The sequence below is a fragment of the Pan troglodytes genome, chromosome 2 (assembly GCF_028858775.2).
Source record: "Pan troglodytes isolate AG18354 chromosome 2, NHGRI_mPanTro3-v2.0_pri, whole genome shotgun sequence".
Lineage (NCBI taxonomy): Eukaryota > Metazoa > Chordata > Mammalia > Primates > Hominidae > Pan > Pan troglodytes.
This window is the reverse complement of record NC_086015.1, coordinates 67,869,797-67,890,428: the sequence shown is the minus strand read 5'-3', so window position 1 is coordinate 67,890,428 and position 20,632 is coordinate 67,869,797. Positions and strand designations below refer to the sequence as shown.

The window sequence follows — 20,632 nt, the reverse complement described above, 5'->3', positions numbered from 1 at the left end:
CGTGCTCTGTATGTGAACTGCTCCCAACCAGGTGTATGCCATAAAAAAGTCACACACCTGGGACTGCTGTTGGGGGGGGGGGCGGAGAGGGATAGCATTAGGAGATATACCTAATGCTAAATGACGAGTTAATGGGTGCAGCACACCAACATGGCACATGTATACATATGTAACAAACCTGCACATTGTGCACATGTACCCTAAAACTTAAAGTATAATAATTAAAAAAAAAAGATAGTGAATGATAAAAGTGGACAAAGACAGCAACCTTCTTATGTGAAACCATTTCTACTCTCCATTATTTCCTTCTAACTCAACATGTTTCTTTAATATTGAATGAACTCTTGGTTTAAGACTAACGGATTTTATTATTTTGAAGATTCTCCCCTTCAAAATAGACAGTTCAAGAATAATAAGACTGTATTCTGCAATTCTGCAGATTGGGTTTCCTTTTATCAACCAAGGAACTCATCAGAACAGTGGTCAGCAAACTTTTCCTGTAAAGAACCAATAGTAAGTGTTTTGGGATTGGTGGGTCATATGGTCTCTGTTGTGTGTAGTCAACTCTGCTGTTCACTGTATGCAGCAAGCAGCCACAGACAAGTAAATGAATGCCCGTCACTACGTTTCAATAAAATTTAGTTATGGACACTGACATTGAAGTCTCATATAATTTTCACGTGTCATGAAATCTTTTGAGTTTTTATTCCAACCAATGCAATGCAAAAACCATGCAGGCAAGATTTGGCCCACACACCGCAACTGGGGAAAAGTCCCTGCTACAGGAGGGTCTTTCTGGGTCTCTGGGGGTTCCTGCACCTACGGGTTAGTGAAGAGCTTACAAGGAAGGAGTCACGCACAGGAGCTGTCAGCAAGGACAATGCCCACTGTCACGGCCACGCTGATTCTCATCTATGGAGGTGTTTCTTAAGTGTGGGCGATCTGTAACCAAATCACCTGACTGCTCCTTACATGTGCATTAATGTTCAACAAGCACGAGGTGATGCTGAGGCAGGGAACTTGGATTTTACCGATTCCTGTCTGAGGCTTGGTTTATATCTGCACATAAGATATAAGCAGACTGCAAGTACTGCCATCTGCAGAACCTTTACACACCCACAGAGAGGATCAGGGATGGTAGCCTGACTTGCCTCAAAAGAAAGGTGCAGAACACAAAAAGCCTCCATTTTGCAGGAAATAAGTTGAAGTCCATGTGAGCAGAAAATAAAAACCAAAAGAAATGATATGCTTCAAAATAATTCACTGTGGGGAGTAGGGCAGAGGTGAAGCAAGACTGGGCCATGACTCATTATTTGTTGAAACTGTGTGATGGATACAAGGAGGATCATTAAAATATTTTCTCTACTTTGTATGTTTCAAATTGTTCATAAGAAACAGTGAGGAGAAAAGCAGACAAAAGAAACCCTAGAGAAAAACAGAAATGCTATTTAAGGGAGAGGATATTATACCCACAATGTAGTACCTTTAACAGTAAAATACTTCACAAACACCTATTTGTTTTCCATTAATTAACCATGAACCATTTTTTTCCCCTAGGAAAGAAAAAAGGTGGTACTCTGTTGACTCAGTCTGTGTTTACTGAGGCTATCCAACTCCTAGCAAGCTTGTTTTGTTTGTTTTTTTTTTTTTGAACTCTAGTTGCCTACAGGTGCTAACCACACACTTTTCCATCTTGCCCCAGGCTCAATCACGTTCAGGTTAATTATGAGAAGGAAATAACCCGTCATCAAGTGTGGACATCACACTGGGTTGCTATTCTACTTCTTTGCCTAAATATCAAAGATAAGAGAGGTGATGTCCTGTCTGTACCCTTTCTGGAAAGTGTAAATGGAGCACTATATTAAGGATAGAGCAACGAAAAGTGCTGAAACCTTCTGGCCTCCCCTGAGGCCATACAGCAACACCCCCTAAACACACAAGCACACAGAATACTGTCTTCTTTTGGAGTCACAACACAATGAATAATTGGTCATTTGAATCACACACTAGAGTGACTCAATTCAATCTTCCTAGTAGCTCTACTCATCCACTTTTGGGGCAAATATTTACTGAGCACAATGGTGTGCAGGAGCTGAATATGCCTTCATCAACAACACTCCTGCCCTCACGGAACTTACTCTCTAAACAAGGAGCCATCACATAATGCAGAGTTTCAAATGCTGACACGTAGAATGCAGAAAGAAAAGGTACAGAGTACTTTGATACCATACAACGGTTAGACTTAGAGAAGTTATGGACAGCTTCCCAAAGAAGATGTCATTTTTCCCAATACCATTGTTGACTCCTACAATGACACTATATAGGTTTTAAAATCTGCTGTGCAACTAAGGCATTTAAAGTTTTTATTTTTTAAGGGTCTCTAAATGTTCAGGCACTAATATAGAAACCCTAATCAGTTATTAGTACCAATTAATTCAATCTAAACATAATTTTGTTAACTTTCACAAATCCAAAATCTGTGGAAGTCCGGAATTTCACAAATCACCTTGGGGGAAAAAGCAGTAATTTGTCTTAATCATTTCAAAAACGTTTAATCATTTCAAAAACGTCAACCAGGGTTGACATTTAATCATTTCAAAAACGTCAACCGGGTGCAGTGGCTCATACCTGTCATCCCAACACTTTGGGAGGCCGAGGTGGGTGGATCACTTCTGGTCAGGAGTTCGAGACCAGGCTGGCCAACATGGTGAAACCCCGTCTCTACTAAAAATACAAAAAGTAGCCAGGCGTGGTGGCAGGCGCCTGTAATCCCAGCTACTTGGGAGGCTGAGGTAGGAGAATCGCTTGAACCCAGGAGGCAGAAGTTGCAGTGAGCACAGATCGCGCCTGTACCATTGCACTCCAGCCTGGGCGACACAGCGAGACTCCATCTCAACAACAACAACAACAACAACAAAAAGTCAAAATGTATTACCAATTTCTTCCCACCAAAATTAATCATGCTAACAACTAATATTACAAATTACAGAACAAGAATAAGGCAATACAAATACAAGAATGCAAACAAAACTAGGTTGACCTCTGAAAAATAACCAAATTTTGTCTTAACATTTGCCTACTTGTGCTAAATGGCAGAAGAGGGATGATATACTACCTAAACCACAAATAATTTCCCTCCATCTAAATCAAGAGTTCCAACCTTCTGCCACAGCATTAACCCTTGGGTAGTCTTGCCTGATAGGAGTTGGTCAAAGTAATGTGTTACAAGAGGAAAAAGTGAAAAGAAAAAACAGGCAGAGAGCTTAGCTTAGCAGTTTTGAATTTTAGGGGTGGGGACGTGTAAATGATCCTTTTGAGAATCCAAGGGAAGCTGTGAACACCTACCCTAGAAAATTGACATATTATTTTGCATACAATTTCAGGGGAACTACAATCCCCTGAAGCCTTTTCAAAGGTCACAGATTAAAAAACCCTGTACCTAGAAATATAGAATTAAGAAGTCAGGTTATCAGCAGTTGAAAGAGTAAAAAGGAATTAGTGTGTACTGAGTCATTCACATGTTATCTAATTTAATTTCAACTCCTACAATAACCTTGGGAAGTAGGTAGTATTATCTTCCAAAGAGGGAAAGTATATTCAGAAAGATGAAATAACTAATGCAAGGTTAAGCAGCTTTCTCTCACATCCAGGCTTTCTAACCCCTAGGTCCAAAATTGCACATTGGAGAATTCAAGTCAAGCGCATATTCCTAGAGATATTTCAAGATGAGGAGTTTCTGGCAGGGGTGGTGGTTCATGCCTGTAATCCCAGCACTTCGTGGAGGCTGAGGCGGGTGGATCACCTGAGGTCAGGAGCTTCAGACCAGACTGACTAACATGGTGAATGAAACTCCATCTCTATAAAAAATACAAAAATTAGCCAGGTGTGGTGGTGCGTGCCTGTAATCCCAGCTACTAGGGAGGATGAGTCCAGAGAATTGCTTGAACCCAGGAAGCAGAGGTTGCAGTGAGCCGAGAACTTGCCACTGCACTCCAGCCTGGGTAACAGTCAGACACCGTCTCAAAAAAATAAATAAATAAATAAAGGGTCATTTCTGACTTCCAGTGATTCATTCACATGATCAATTTATCTACATATTTCTTCAATTTAACAAGAGGAATCAGTATGGATTCAACTTCAAAACATCTTTTCTTGGTAGCTGATAATTTTAACCAGACAATGAATTAATAATAGTCTAATAAGTTTTGATAATATTAAATGTATTTTCATTTCTGAAGCAGCCTACAATGGTCTGTTAGGAGAACATAAAGGTCCACTGAGTGAGTGCTGAACATCCTCAAACTTGGATTTTAAAATATCCCCAGATAATCCGCAAAGTCACAAACAAATGAAGAACTGACTGAATTTAAAACTTCGGTCTCAACTCAGACAGGTGTACGTTCCAAGTGGCCTGGTAGCTACAGCATCCTCTAAATGGTTAGAACAACTTTAAAAGGGGGAGGAGGGGAACCCTTAAAAAACACTAACAAGGGCCAGGTGGTGGCTCACACCTGTAATCCCAGCACTTTGGGAGGCCGAGGCAGGTGGGTCTCGAGGTTAGGAGATTGAGACCATCGTGGCCAACGTGGGGAAACCTCCTCTCTACTAAAACACAAAAAATTAGCTGGGTGTGGTGGCCCGCCGCCTGCAGTCCCAGCTACTCGGGAGGCTGAGGCAGGAGAATCGCCTGAACCTGGGAGGTGGAGGTTGCACTGAGGAGGCGGAGGTTGCACTGAGCCAAGATCGCACCACTGCACTCCAGCCTGGCCACAGAGTGAGACTCCGTCTCAAAAAACAAAACAAAACAAAACACTAACAAGATCCATGTCCCTTTTGTGCCTCAAGTAGGTAGTTTAACGTCTTAGTGCTTCATGGAAAACATGCTGATAAAAGTATCCCAACAGAAAATAATATATCTAGCAAAAATTAGGTACAGTCCCCTTAATTTGGTTGGGTCCCTGTCCAGCTCAAGGTACCCACTGAAACATTAATACACTTAACTCATCCTTTACAGCAGAATTATTGATAATTACAATCTTGTTTTCACACAGATTTAGAAACCTTTTATAGGATATGTATCCACACCCAGAGAATGAAAACTAAGAACAAGAGTAGGTCAGGTCCTCTAAAGTTCTACTCTAACTGCTTACTGTGAGAGTTGCCACCTAGTGATTTTAATTTTTTAAGCCCAGGCAGGCTGCCAATTCAGCACTAAAACCGGACTAGCAACTGATTTTTCATATTGCAACATCATCAACAAGTCCTGTGCTTTCCCTTGCTTTCCTTTACCCTCAAATAGCAATTCTCATTTTAAAAATCAACTAATTTGTTCTATACTCTGTTCCAATTGGAAGCTCTCATCGGGCTGTCACTGGTATTACTCTTCCTCCGAGTGCCAAAAGGCCAAAAAGCGCCCAATTCAAAAAAACCGAAACAGAGTTAAGTGAAGAAAAAGCAGGTGTGAAAAGCGAGAAGGAAATGTGAAGACAGTAACAATGGGCAAACTTTGGACTTAAAAATGTTCCAGTTGCCAAAGTTCTACCTATCCTTGGGCCATAGACAACAATTGTGCAAAATAAATGGCTACGAGTGAGAAATAAAATTGCATTCGGGGACTATAAACTCAGTATTCCGGGTCCAAACCTCACTCAAAGCCTTGTCCTAACTCACTGAAAGAATAACTTGAAACTGAACCCGAAGTTCACTGAACTTCAGAAGTCCTTTCTGACCACGGTATGCCCAGGCCTAGTGCAGGTATTAGACAACAAAAGCCTACTATTCAAAGAAAAAGAAAATCTCAAGAAAAAGTCTGACACTTTCCAGATACCTGGCCTGACTTTCATTTGGAGGCATACCCTATTTCCCTAGTGTATCTTTTTACCAAACAGTTTAAAACTAACAAATAATTAGACCCTGATTTCACCAGCCACGGGCAGTAAAGGCTTATTTGACCAAATAAAATTCTGGCTTTCTTTCCCCCGTGATATTGGCAGCTCGCAAAAAATCTGACCAAAATGCACTCCGGGTTATGATGACCTTTTTGTAACATCCCCAACTTGTACCTTAAATCCTACAGAAATAAGACTGCATAGGTAAAGCATCTTCTTTAAGTTCAAAATTCGTTTCGATTGCCAACAGAAAATGTCCCCTAAGCATTCGTGGAAAGGTTTCAAAGCTGAGAATTCCTTCCTCTACTCCTGTTTCTCCGTAAGGAGGTCAGAAATGCAGAGATCTAGGTTAAACTTCCCGCCGGTTCCCAGCGCTCATCACCAATAATGCTGCTCCTGCCTGGTCACAGGATTCCGGACGCTCTTATTACAGGAGGCCCCCAAACCAAACTTTCCAAGCGCTCTGCCCCCTCCCTCCCTCCTCAGGCAGCATCTTCGCAGGCACGGGGAGTCGGGGAGTCGGTATGGTGGGCTGATGTTCCCGGTCCCAGTGAACTGTCAAGGAAACTTCCCAGGGGTTTGTACAAACTCCATCAGGGGGGCTGGACTCACCTTCCCGACAGAGCCCCATGACTTCGCGGTTTTTCCCAAACTCCTTGAAACTTTCGTCCAATTCTGTCCCTAGGAGATATACACACACAGGAGGAGGGGAGAGGCAGGTCAGTGGCCAGGAGTGTGACGCACACTCACGCACGCACGGGGTAGGTGTGGGCACCTCCGCGTTCCGCAACCCAGCAAATGACAGCATCTCTGCCCCTCGAGGGGGCGGGTCACAGGAGGGGGGCAGGGGGGAGGGGAGGAGAGAGGAGGGGGTCGCGAGGGGGTGAAGGGGGGAGGAGGGCGTGGACACTCACCGTCCTTCCCAGGAAGTTTGGAAGCCTCAACCCACAGATTCCACGACTGTCCCAGCATCACTTCAGGACTGGGCAGAGGCCTGCGCTCCCCGACCGTCGCCATTGCGGCGGCCGAGGTGGAGGCGGCGCCGGGCCCGCCGTCCTCCGGCCGTGTGCGCCGTGGCGGCGGCTGCTGCTGCCGCTGGGGCTGCGGAGGCTGCTGCTGCTGCTGCTGCCGGGCGGCCGCGACCGCTGCTCCGCCCGCCGCCGCCGCCGCGCGGCGCGGCTCCCCCCTGACGTCATCCGCGGCCCGCTCCGACATTCTTTCCGCTCCTACAATGTAACAAAAAAAAGGGGGAAAGAGTCGTGCGGGGGCCGTTTTTTAAGGAGGCGCCAGGGAGTTCCGGCGGCGTGCGCGGCCCGCGGACCGGGTGGGGCACGCTGACAGCGCCCCCATGGCCGCCCAGACCCCCGAGCCCGCCTCCTCGAGGCCACCCCCCGCCCCGGGCTCAAAGTCCGCGGCGCGGGCTAGCTTTCGCTTTCGACTCCCGCGGCCGCCCGAGGGAGGGGACGGGCAGCAGGCGGCCCGCCACCGCGGCGCTGGGTCCCCTGCCTGCTTCTGCTCAGAGGACCTGGCGCGGAGGCCAGCGCCGGAGCGGCCCGGCTCCAACCCCGCGCCCCACCATGGCAGCCCGCACGGGGAAGCCCGAGCCGCACCCCAGGACCTCCAGCTGCCCACCCTTCGGCCGCTCGCATCCCCGGGCCCGGCCCGGCTGCCCCGCTCCTTCCTTCCGTCCGCGCGTCCGTCCGAGCGGCGGCACCCGGCCGGCTCCCTTAAGCGGAGGCGCCTCCCGCCGCCTCCTCCCACTTGCCGGTCCCTCCCTCTCAGCTCGCTCCGGCGAAGTTTGCACGTCAAGCCCCCGGACTGGAGCCAGGGCGAAGTCGGAAATGCAGCCACCTATGGAGGAGCCGGCCGGCCGGCCCCAGGGCAGCGCGGGAGAGGCTGGTGCAGGGGGCACTTTGCCCTCGGCTTGCGGGCGGCCGCAGAGTTGTCAAAAGCATGAATGGGAAGCCGCCGCAGAGCGGACTCCGGGCGTGCAGGGAACCTTGGGCTAGCGGGGAAGTGCCTCCCAGGTGTCTGCCCAGGTGTCAGGACGAAGTACCGTGTGCACGCCACGCCGCCCACATGTGTGCCCCCGACCCGCAACTGGAAGTCACACTGTGCGCCCGGGGAACTTGAATTCGTCCAGCAAAGAGAGAACATGAGATCAGTGTGCGAGGGAATGGAGGAGAGTGAAACAAACCGAGAGGAGCTTTAACCCGTGTACATATTTTAGAGGCACCACCCCAAGTTTCTGGAAGTGATTCACCCCAAAAATAAAAATCTGATTCATTTTTAACTTGAGTTGTTAGTCCTTCCCTCTTTATGGTTGTCTTTTCTTGGGCAGGACGAGACCCTAGGGATTAGGACAATATAAGGAATTCCTACAAAACATGTTTAGAAAATACTGTTTTCGGTCAAATTTTGTTCACTAAATTAAGCATTGGCCCGCAAAACTTAGCACCCCTCCCCAACATACACAACATTTGCTTAGCGATAGGCTACAGATGGCAAAATAAAAGGCTACTTAATGACCTAAAGCATTAAAAATACTTGAAACAGTAGCAGACCACACCACTTTCAATAATTGTTGATATTATTACTATTTTCTCAAATTGATGTGAAAATCTGAAGCCGGAGACAAAAACAGTGATTCTTATCAGCATGTTTCACGCATGTTTCACACTGCAGTAGTATCAACTCCTGTAATGTGTGTCAGAGATGCTTGCTCACAAGTGCTTTCTCTGACTAGATGGGGAGGAAGTGGAATTCCTTTTTTTTTTTTTTGTACCTCAAACATCTGATGTGACAGAGGTAGCCAACTTCTTTGTTGGTCCAACTTGCAGAAACACAGAAAGTTTACATAAGCATAAAAATTAATAAAGAAATGTTACTGCAACCCAAACATAAGGTGGGACTGCTAGAGAGGGTTTGGGGTTCAAAATTTAAAAGCGCACACACACACACATACTTACACATACACACACACACACACACATTTTTATTTTAGAAAGATTTAGAAATAAGTCTGTAAAATTTTTTCCTGGATTGCATGCAAACAAGTCCAAAAAGTGAAACCATGGTTACTTCCTGTCCTTATCAAAATAACCAAAATAGTAGAAATGATTGGAAAGATTTAATTTTAAAAATCATTTCTACAGCTTTAACTTCCTCCATAAGACTATCAATGAGAAAAATGCACAGGAGTAAAACATATAATTCCCTTGACAGGAATAGAGTTCCCTTCTAACTTTTAACATAGCTTAGATGACCCCTATGCAGATTTTCAATTTTTCATTCATTCCAAATCACTGCAAAATCTGAATAATTACATGAAAACACCCAACCTCTGTTTTCCTAAAGTACACAATTTATTACTTGGAATTGTGAAATTCTACACTTAAGAAAAACGAAAATTTGGATTTTAACGGCATTTGAAGCTACCATTGAAAAGAAAAGCTTGCGGCCACCAAGCCATATAGATAACAAAGGGAGCTTGCTGGTTGAGTACAGCTCTTCAGATCCCTGAAACTACAGAGTGAGAACAAAAATAAGGAGAATGGCAAACATGAAGTATGGTCCTACTTCCTCAAGACATTGCTTGACTTTCCTCTTTTGGATGTGAAACTACTTCAAGATTCACTAATATGACTTCTAGCCAATGGGGATCAATGCAGCAATTTAGAGTACTTCAACTTCTTTCCCAATTCCTGCTTGATACCTCTTTTTTTCTTCAAAGTTTTTGATTGGTTTAATAAAACACAACCGGGCTTAAAATGAAAAATATTAAGTATCCTCTTGGCATTATGATCGTTATTAAGGGAAATTATTACAAATAGCAGTTACCAATTATTGAGTACCTCAATACTCAAAACTAATAGCAAGCTATCAATTATTGAGGAATCTCATAAATAAGCACTATAAATAAGTGTCTTATATTAAACTGAGCAATTCAGCTCAATCCCTTAGGAAACTTACTATCAAACTGAAGAGGATGTGCAGACAAGAGATTGATGGGTATTTCCTGGTATTTCTTCAACCAGTTCTCTTTTGCTGCAGCCAATGCATTTTACCCACTCTTTCTTCACCCATAAAAAAGTCCTAACTCCTAGAAATGTTCTGATATCCATAGTTGTTAGAAGTTTCCTTAAAGTTGGAATGAGTCACCAAAAAAAGTCAAAACAGCAAGCTGACACAGTGCATCTGATATCTGAATTTTGGCAACTTTTAAAAGCATTCCTTATGCAAAGCATACTGTTTATAAACAAGAGTACAACAGAAACCCAATACTTAGCTGTATTACCTGCAGTCCCACAGTAAAGAACTTGATGACCTCTTACCTAGATAATCCCCTTTCCATACCACCAAATTATAAAAATAATATAACTGTGTATAAATTTTTTGTGTGTGTATGTGTGTGTGGAGATGACAAGGTCTCACTATGTTGCCCAGGCTGGTCTCAAACTCCTGAGCTCAAGCAGTCCTCCTGCCTTGGCCTCCAAAAGTGTTGGGATTATAGGCATGAGCCACCACACCAGGCCAATACAATTTATATTCACTTAATATGTTATTTTAATATAGTATTATGCCTGTATAATATCAATCAGTGCTTCTGCCAGTGCATTTCTGATGATGCCTTGTAACTCTGAGGAACTTCACTGTCTGAAAACTGAAGTAATAATTCATTTTATATGGCTTGAATATTGAGTATTCAATTTATCCAACAATTCCTGATTGCCTGCTACAGACTAGGCACTCTACTAGGCACCAGGGTGAACACAAGATAGTAATTTCACTGAGTATGTGAGAAAAGTAGGAAGTAGGGGAAACAATTCATCAAAACTGTCACCACCAACTAGATTGTCTATGGCTTAAGAACTGGGCTGTCAGAGGTGAAGTACTGCTAATTCTGTGCATTTCATCCCTTCCAAGGACATATTTAAAGTGTGGTCTTATCTCGTCACCCAAATTTAGGGATGTTCTCAGTAGATGCCAAGGCTAACAAGTCTCTCTTTACAAAAAGGATTCTTTGCACTCATAAAATGTTTTGTTCCAAGGCCAAAGGTATCACAATGTACAAAAACAAAACAAAACAAAAAGTTGACCTTTCCTACATTAAATCCAGTTTAATGTAAAAAGGCTAAAACTACCCAAAACATTTCTAAGGTACAAGATCCCACACAACCGTCTTCAATTGGAAAAAACCACCAGTCCCAGTACAACATTTTAATAAACTTGAAAAGCAGTTAACTACAGTATACTTATCTGTGTAAATTACAGGGTTGGTAACAGAGATTCTCCATTATCAACCCCAAAGGACTGAAGTCATTTGAGTAACAAGAAACTCAGATCCACTAAATTAGGAATGTGTTGGCTTTGGTTTCTTTATATCTTCCTAAAATTGGCTGAGCCTTTGTTCAAATCCTCTCTCACTCCTCTGACTACATCTTTCCCCTTTCCTCGTTCTTCTCCAGAGAGAGCCAGGGCTGTATTCTGCACAAGGGGCATGCCTTTCCTTAACTATGCTCCCTCTAGTGAAGTACCTTACAGCTTGTCATGAATATCAGTATTCCAGTAGAGGGAGAATAGTGGAAAGAGTAAATTGAATTCATCAGCTTAGTGGCTGGAATTCATAGCAATCAAGTGCAAAATTAGGAATAATAAGGACAGTTGCAAGAGTGAGGACTTAAAGATAAGACATAAATAGCTTTTTAAAAACTCAACCTGTACACATACTTATTCTATAGTAAAATGTATCATTTGCTAAACATCTCAAACCCTTGAATTTTTGGATTGTTTTCTTAATCATATGTTTGCATGTACATATGAACTCTCCCAAAGAAACATTCACCAGTAATAGCAAATTGCTTGAAAAGAGAAGAAAATTTGAAAATACACATATAAAAGGTAATAATAAATTATAATATAAAAGGTAATTAGTAATGCCCAGTGTTTCTAGGGATTTAAAACTGGCTTGTAATTTTATGACGAACTTGATTTGAAATGTTGATTTAAAGTCTTTAGGCTGAGGAATTTTTTACAAATAGAAAGTTTCAAGTTATAGAAAAGGAATGGAGGCCAGGCGTGATGGTCTGATGCCTGTAATCCCAGCACTTTGGGGGACCAAGGCTCAGGTGTTGGAGACCAGTCTGGGCAACACAGTGAGGCATAGTCTCTACTGAAAAAAAAAAAAAAGAAAAAAAAATACAGCCAGGCATGCAGGCATGTGTCTATAGTCCCAGCTACTTGGGAGGCTGAGGGGGAGGACTGCTTAAGTTTGGGAGATTGAGGCTGCAGTGAACTGAGATCGTGCCACTGTACTCCAGCCTGGATGACAGAACAAGACCCTGTTACAAAAAAAAAAAAAAAAAAAAGACAAGGAATGGAAAAGTTGGACCAATATTCAGCTATAAAAGGAAGTTGACTGTATAGAGTTCTAGTGTACTGCGTCAGCTACCATAAAATGCAGGTTAAACACATTGTTAAACATAATTTCCCATGTACCTTTGTACTGACAATGCTGTAAATATCACCATTTTTGGGGGCTCAGCCATTAAGAGCGTGGGTTCTAGGGCCTATCTGCCCAGGCTGAATCCCACTTCTACCACTACGAGCTGTGTAACTCTGGGGAAATCACTTAGCCTCTCTGTGCATATTTCTACATCTATAAAATGAGTAAAACAAGAGTAACTACTTTATGAAGAACATTAAGAAATTTACAGTGCAAAAAAGCACACTGTGTCAGCTATTACTATTAGCACCATGCTTGTCACATAGTAAGCCCTAATTCTATGTACGCTATACTATCAGACCAATCTTGCTGGATTATGGCTTTAGCCATGTTAGTGATTGCTCTAACATTTTTAGGGGCTCCCCACTGACAGATAAAATAAATAAGAACTTCTCTCCTAGCATTCAAGGTCCTCTACAGTCTGCCCTTGCCTCAGCTCCACCACTTCTACACTGTTCAGTTGCCTCCTGCAGGTAGTCTATGGTCCAGCCCAAATGACAAATTCAGAACTTCAAACATGCCCCCACCCCAACCCCATCCAACTCCCAGTTCCCAAGCCTTTGCTCATATAGGCCACTCCATCTTTAACAGTTTCCCTCCCTTGGCAGAAATCCTGCTGTTCAATCAAAGTTCTTCCACAAATTCCATTTCTTTAACAAACTCTTTCCTGAACCCTCTCACTAAGCACATGGGAACTCATCCCCACCTCTATATCACAGGACTTTATGGATTCAGAGTTAAGAGTATATGCTCTGAAATCAAGGTGACAATGAGACATACATTTAGTCTCCCAGAGATCAACAGTTTGCATTCCCAACATAAGGGTGTTATTTAGAACCTGGAACCCACTTTCCCACAAACCATAAGACGAGTTGTAACCACGTCTCCAAATTGGTCAGCAAAATGCCTTTGGGGTGAAACCTAGGACTAACAATGCAGGTATGTTAGTATAAGAGGGAAGGAACAACACAAATGCTTCTTCCTCCTTTCCTCAGCCAAGGTCCAGCTCTAAGCAAAGCTCTCCTTTTCTTGGTAGAGGTAAAGGCCTGCAGATTTAACTATTTTTCACTAATGTGTATGAATGACTATGAATGAATACAGTTATCTGTCCTCCTCTCCTCCCAAGTACACATTCAAAGAAATATAAAGGGTAAGACCTTACCCCAGATGACTTCTAGGTGTACTGGTTCATAAACCTTTCTTCCTAGAAACACACAATTACTAACTACACTCTTATGGCCATTCTGATTTTAAATGACATCATCTATGGCTCAAGACAAATATTTATTTTCACCAATTTAATCTTTTATTTTAACCAATGTTCTCTTTTGATCAACATAAAATTTTCAAGACCTGGAGACCTTGATCCTCTGTCCACTTCCTACTATGCCCCCACGTCTACATCAAGGTGTTCTAAGTGAAGGAACTTCAGGAGTAGAAAAGGGGAACCAAAACAAAATTGCTCCTGGTGAGAAATCTGCCTTTCCTGCCTTCCAGAGCTTGCTCCATCTCTTCGGAAAACCGGTATTTTCAAAAAGCATGAGGATTTTTCCAAATGGTTTCTGGGGCAGTGGCAGCAAAGCAGCAATCACAAGCAGGCAATTAGTGGGTTGGAATCTGACTTATCAGGTATTTCTTTTTAAAAACAGAGCCAAGGCCGGGTGCGGTGGCTCACACTTGTAATCCCAGCACTTTGGGAGGCCGAGGCAGGCAGATCACGAGGTCAGGAGATCGAGACCATCCTGGCCAACATGGTAAAACCCCGTCTTTACTGTAAATACAATAATTAGCTGGGCGTGGTGGCACGTGCCTGTAATCCCAGCTACTCAGGCAGCTGAGGCAGGAGAATCTCCTGAACTAGGGAGTCAGAGGTTGCAGTGAGCCCAGATTGTGCCACTGCACTCCAGTCTGGCGACAGAATAAGACTCCGTCTCAAAAAAAAAATTAAATTAAATTAAATTAAAAAAGAATGAAAACAGAGCCAAATGGGTAAATTGAACTTCATCAAAATTAAACTTCTGTGCTTCAAAGGATGCCATCAAGAAAATGAAAACCCACAGAACCTACACATTTTTGCAAATCATATATCTGATAAGGGACTTGAACTAGAATGTAGAAAAGAAAGAACGCAGCCCAGTAAATTAACAACAACAACAAAAAAAGAAGGTCAATATCATTAGTCATTAGGGAAATGCAAATCTAAATCAGAGATACCACCTCTCACCCACTAGGATGGCTGTAATAAACAATAACAACAAAAGAACAGAAAATGAAGAGTGTTAGCAAGGATATGAAAAAACTGGAATCCTCATACATTGCTGGCAGGAATGTAAAACAGTGCAGCCATTGTGGAAAACAGTGGTAGTTACTCAAAAGGTTAAACACAGAATTAGCATATGATCCAGCAATTCCACTTCTAGGTATACACTCAAAAGAACTGAAAGCAGAGACCTCAGATACCTGTGCACTAATATTCATTAGCAGTATAATTCCTAAAAGCCAAAAGGTGGAAACAACCCATATGTACATCAACAAATGAATAAACAAATTGTGATATATCTCTACAAAGAATATTATTGCCAGGTGCAGTGGCTCACACCTATAATCCCAGCACTTTGGGAGGCCAAGCCAGGCAAATCACGAGGTCAGGAGTTCAAGACCAGCCTGGCCAAGATAGTGAAACCCATCTGTCCTGAAAACACAAAAAAATTAGCCGGGCATGGTGGTGCACGCCTATAGTCCCAGCTACCTGGGAGGCTGAGGCAGGAGAATCGCTTGAACCTGGCGGCGGGGGGGGGGGGGGGGGGGCTTGTGGTGAGCCAAGATGGTGCCACTGCACTCCAGCCTGGGCAACAGAGTGAGACTCCATCTCAAAAAAAAAAAAAAAAATTATTCAGCCATAAAATGAAGCACTGATACATGCTCCAACATGAATAAATCTTGAAAACATTATGCTAAATGAAAGAAGACAAATAGGTCACATATTATTTGATTTCATTTAGGTGAATTATCCAGAATAGGCAAATCCATACAGACAGAGAGCAGATTAGTGGTTTCCAGAGGCTGAAGGAAGAGAAGATGGAGAGTGACTGCTTAGGAATGCGATGGGGTCTCCAATGTGGGTGCTAAAAATGTTTTTGACCTAGATAGAAGAAACAGTTATACAATCAATACTGTGAATACACTAAAAACCATTAAATGTACAGTTTAAAGGGGTAAATTTATGGCATTTGAATTACATCTCAATAAAGCTATTTTTTAAGCCAACATTAAAACTTGGAAAATTTCACAAAAAATTCCAGATTGACTTATCTTGAAAAAATCCTAAGTAAAATCTGACACCACCAGCCACAGCATTCCTCATAGGAACATGAGTTGGAGATGAAGCTGGTCCTGGAACCCATCTCTGCCACCACCTAACTCTGGACGTTGGCAGGATAATTTTTTCATCTGTACCTCAGTTAGCTCCTCTGCAAAAGGAAGATAACAATAATATCTACCTCATCAGCTTATGAAGAGTCAATAAATTAATATGTTCAGAATAGTGCCTGGCACATATTAAGTGCTCAGTGTGTTAGCTACTTTCACATTTTATAACAATTCATCCTCTAATAGAGGTATGTGGCCGTTACTTTTCAACTTTTTGTTTGTTTTTACAAATAAAATAGCATATAATGTAATGGTCCAAAAGAAACAAGTGCAATGACAGCCAAGATAAACATTTTCTAAAGAAACATGCAAAAAATACTATGAATCATATGGTGCCTTTTTTTTTTTTTTTGAGACAGAGTCTTGCTCTGTTGCCCAGGCTGGAGTGCAGTGGCGCAATCTTGGCTCACTGCAAGCTCCACCTCCTGAGTTCACGCCATTCTCCTGCCTCAGCCTCCAGGGTAGGTGGGACTACAGGCGCAAGCTCGGCTAATTTTTTTGTATTTTTAATAGAGACGGGGTTTGACCATGTTAGCCAGGATGGTCTCAATCTTCTGACCTCGTGATCCTCCCACCTTGGCCTCCCAAAGTGCCGGGATTACAGGCGTGAGCCACCGTGCCCGGCCCACATGTGCCTATTTTTGTGAAAAAGTGGTGATGATGATGATGATAAGTCTATGCAAAAAACAATCTAGATAACTCTAGATTTACCATATGAGAAGCAAGGAGTTAAAGAATTAAAGATGCTTTAATTCTTTAAACTTAAAGGAACTTTTTATTAGCATATATATTTATATAATGTTTAGATTTTTTATCAACATAGTTTTATATTCAGGATGATTATTTTAAAAGATGATTATCCTTTTATAAAGTTTTTTTTTGAAGAAGAAACTCTAAACTAATATTGAAACTTCTGTGAGATTGTCACAAAACTCTGTTAGGTGAGTAGCAACGGCACGGACTGATAAAACTACAAGTCACTTCCTTTGCTTGAAACTTCATCTTTAGCTGGGATTCCCAGAGCACCAACCTCTCCTGAGTTTCCTTCTTCCTCATGGAGTATATGGTGCTATATTTATAGCTGCTAAACTCCTTAGCCAGTCAATATCTTTCAATATCTAGCCAAACCTTTTCCCACCCTTAGCATCCACCGCTCCCCCTTACAAAGACTCCACTCTAGCTAAACCACCTTCTCATGTCCAAGACATAAAGTACACATTTCTGAAAGTCTTTCTAAATGCCATTATTTTTTAAATACAACTCCCATAACTGAAATTCACCATTTTCACCATTTTATTATTTATTTACTTTGAGACAGGGTCTCGCTCTGTTGCCCAGGCTCAAGTGCAATCCAGCTGGTGCAATCACGGCTCACTGCACCCTCAACCTCCAAGACTCCAGTGATCCTCTCACCTCAGCTCCCAAGTAGCTGAGACTACAAGCGCATGCCACCACGGCTAGCTAATTTTTGTACTTTTTTTATAGAGACGGGGTTTCAAATGTTGCCCAGGCTGGTCTCAAACTCCTGGACTCATGTAGTCTTTCTGCTTCGCCCTCCCTAAGTGCTGGATTTACAGGTATGAGCCACTGCAACTGGCCTTTAACCATTTTAAGTGTGCAATTTGATGACATTTAGTACATTCACAGTGTAGTACAACCAACATTACTATCTAGTTCCAGAACATTTTCATCACTCCAAAAGGAAACCCTGTATTCATCAAGCAATCACTGCCCACATTCCCTCCCCAACCCCCGAAAACCACATCTGCTTTCTGTCTCTATGGATTTGCCTATTCTGAATATTAAATGAAACCACATAATATGTGGTCTTTGTGTTTGGTTTCCTTCATTTAATAAAACGTTTTCAAGGTTTATCCATGTTGGAACATGTTATCAATACTTCCTTCTTTTTTATGGCTAAATAATATTCCACTGTGTTATACACACACACAATGGAATACTATTCAATCTTTAAAAAGAAGGCAATCCAGCCAGATATGGTAGCTCACAACTGTAATCCAAGCACTCTGGAGGGAAGGCCAAGGTGGGAGAAACACTTGAGGCCAGGGTTCAGGAGTTCCAGACTAGCCTAGGACACATAGCGAGACCCCTATCTCTATTTTTGTTTTTTTTTAAAGAGAACTCCTGTCATTTGCAGCAACATAGATGAACCTGGAGGATATTATGTTAAGTGAAATCAGCCAGGCCCAGAAAGACAAACAGCACACAATCTCACTTATATGTGGAATCTTAAAAAGTTGAATTCATAGAAGTAGAGAATAGAATGGTGGTTACCAGAGGACAGAGGTGAGGGGTTTAGGGAAAGTTAGTCAAAAGGTACAAAATTTCAGTTAGGAAGAATGAGTTCAAGAACTCAGCTGCAAAACATGCTTACTATAGTTAATAACAATGTATTGTATTCTTGCAAATTGCAAAGAGACTAGATAAAGGTTCTCACAACCAAAACATAAGTATGAGAAGTAATGCCTATGTTAATTAGCTATTAAATTAGTTAATTTAAGCCATTCCACAATGAATACATATTTTAAAAGAATACATTGTACATGATAAACATATCCAATTTTTACTTGTTAATTAAGAAAAAAAGGTAAGTGCCAATTCAATGGCAGGGATATTTGTCCTTTCGATTTACTAATTTATCCCCAGTGACCATAAGAGAACATAGCACATAGGCTGGCACCCAATAAATGTTTGTTGAATGAACAGATATCGGGCCTACAATCTGCTGCTGAGAAGGGATTGCCACATTAGATGGATCATGGACCGGATGGTTTCTCACAGTTCCACCTGGCTCACTTTATTGCCCTCTCTGGTCTCTCTGGCCTCTACAGACTTTTGAACTTGTGCCTCCTCTTCTTTCTCTGCTTCTTGGTCACTTACTTCCTGGCATCATATTAATCTTTTCATTGGTATAATATTCAAAAAAGCATTAAGTCATCACTGCAGTCCATGTAAATCACCTCCTATTCTTCTCCTTTTCCTCCCAGGGACAATCCCCATGCACACAGTAGAAACTCCATAAACAGGCACTAAAGACCTCCTCTGGCATTCTGCCAAACATGTTTCCTCTTAACTTCTCCCCATACCCTTCCATTGTCAGTGATTGGACACCACACAGGAAAGCCTGTTTCTCTCTTCTCTGGCACCTTGCAGACATGATACAATGAACAACATTCAACGTGATGACTTCAACGATCACTGAAAGATATCTCTGCATTATGGCCCTTCAGCTTTAGTCCAGAACATTTTAAGAGACTGTTTTTAAGGTGGAGACTTCATAGCTCCCCAAACTCTTGTTCTTTCAAACATCTCAACAGTACTAAAACACTTTTTGTGAAGTTGTTTCAGATTGGTAATGGTAAAAATATTATCTTTTACGTGTTGTCTGAAATGCTACCATTTTTGCTACAGTTGCCTAAAACCTGATTGTGGCATCACATTTGTTGCCTAAGTATGTAAGATAATTGATTCCAGAGGCTGAAACTCCTTTCGTCTTCCTTGTTTCGATTCTGTTGTTTCAGTCTTTAATGACTCATCTTAAACTGCACCTTAACTTAAAGGTTATCTCATTTCTTTCAGAAGTAGGAGAATAATTTTGTTGTTGTTGTTGTTGCTTGTTTTTTAACATAGGGTCTTGCTGCCGCTGGGGCTGGTGTGCAGCAGCATCATCATGGCTAACTGCCGCCTCAAGCTCTTGAGCTCAAACCATCCTCCTGCTGCAGCCTCCTGAGTAGCTGGGACTATACACATGCACCACTGTGCTTGGCTAATTTTTAAAAATTTTTTTAGGCCGGGCGCAGTGGCTCACGCGTGTAATCCCAGCACTTTGGGAGGCCGAGGAGGGCAGATCGCGAGGTCAGGAGATCGAGACCATCTTGGCTAACACGGCGAAACCCCTTGTCTACTAAAAATACAAAAACAAAATTAGCCGGGCGTGGCGGCAGGCGCCTGTAGTCCCAGCTAGTCGGGAGGCTGAGGCGGCAGAATGGCGTGAACCCAGGAGGCGGAGCTTGCAGTGAGCCGAGATGGCCCCACTGCACTCCAGCCTGGGCGACAGAGCAAGAATAGGTCTCAAAAAAAAGAAAAAAAAAATTTCTAGAGTTGGGGGTGTAGCTATGTTGGCCAGACTGGTCTCAAACTCCAGAGCTCAAGCAATCCTTCCACCTCAGCCTCCCAAAGTACTGGGATTACAGGTGTGAGCCACTGTACTCAGCCCTTTTTGTTTTTTTAAATCAAAATTCCTCCAGGAATTTCCTGCTTCATATTATGTGAAACTTCACCACTATCCTCCCAAAACAGTAAATGTACAATGGTGGACATGCAGTGAGAAACAACATTAATGTGCCAGGCGTTGGTGGCTCATGCCTGAAATCCCACCACTTTGGGAGGTCAAGGCGGGTGGATCACTTGAGGTCAGGAGTTCGAGACCAGTCTGGCCAACATAGCAAAACTCCGTCTCTACTAAAATACAAAAATTAGCCAGGTGTAGTGGTGCACACCTGTAGTCCCAACTACTCAGGAGGCTGAGGCACAAGAATCACTTGAACCTAGGAGGTGGAGGTTGCAGTGAGCCACGATCACGCCACTACACTCCAGCCTGGGTAACAGACTGAGACTCTGTCTCAAAAAAAAGAAAAAAAAAAAAAGACACTCCATTAATGATGGCTGCTATTTTTGTAATGATCAGAGACTACTCATTACCACAGAGCTGTCTGTCAGCCTGGGCAAAGGCAATGGGCCCAGAAAGTGTTCCTGAAGAACGCTTGCCTGTTTTACAATCTTGCTGAGG

General features: G+C 42.6%; 1 protein-coding gene across 12 annotated transcripts in view; it reads right to left on the bottom strand.

Moving 5' to 3' along the window:
• Positions 1-20,632, bottom strand: part of ATXN7 (ataxin 7) — a 145,330-nt gene that overhangs the window by 90,157 nt on the left and 34,541 nt on the right. For 8 of the 12 annotated variants that reach the window (XR_010155625.1, XR_010155626.1, XM_054680746.2 and 5 more), the window contains exons 3-4: positions 6,803-7,114; positions 6,501-6,569 (exon numbers count right to left, since the gene is read on the bottom strand). Coding sequence is in view for 10 of the 12 variants with exons in the window: in XM_054680746.2 (XP_054536721.1) it covers positions 6,501-6,569; positions 6,803-7,103 (370 nt within the window). In the remaining 2 variants the exon portion in view is untranslated. Of the gene's footprint in view, positions 1-6,500; positions 6,570-6,802; positions 7,115-7,520; positions 7,604-20,632 lie in introns of those variants that run through there. The other 4 variants (XM_054680748.2, XM_016941447.4, XM_063806880.1 and 1 more) reach the window with 2 other exon arrangements.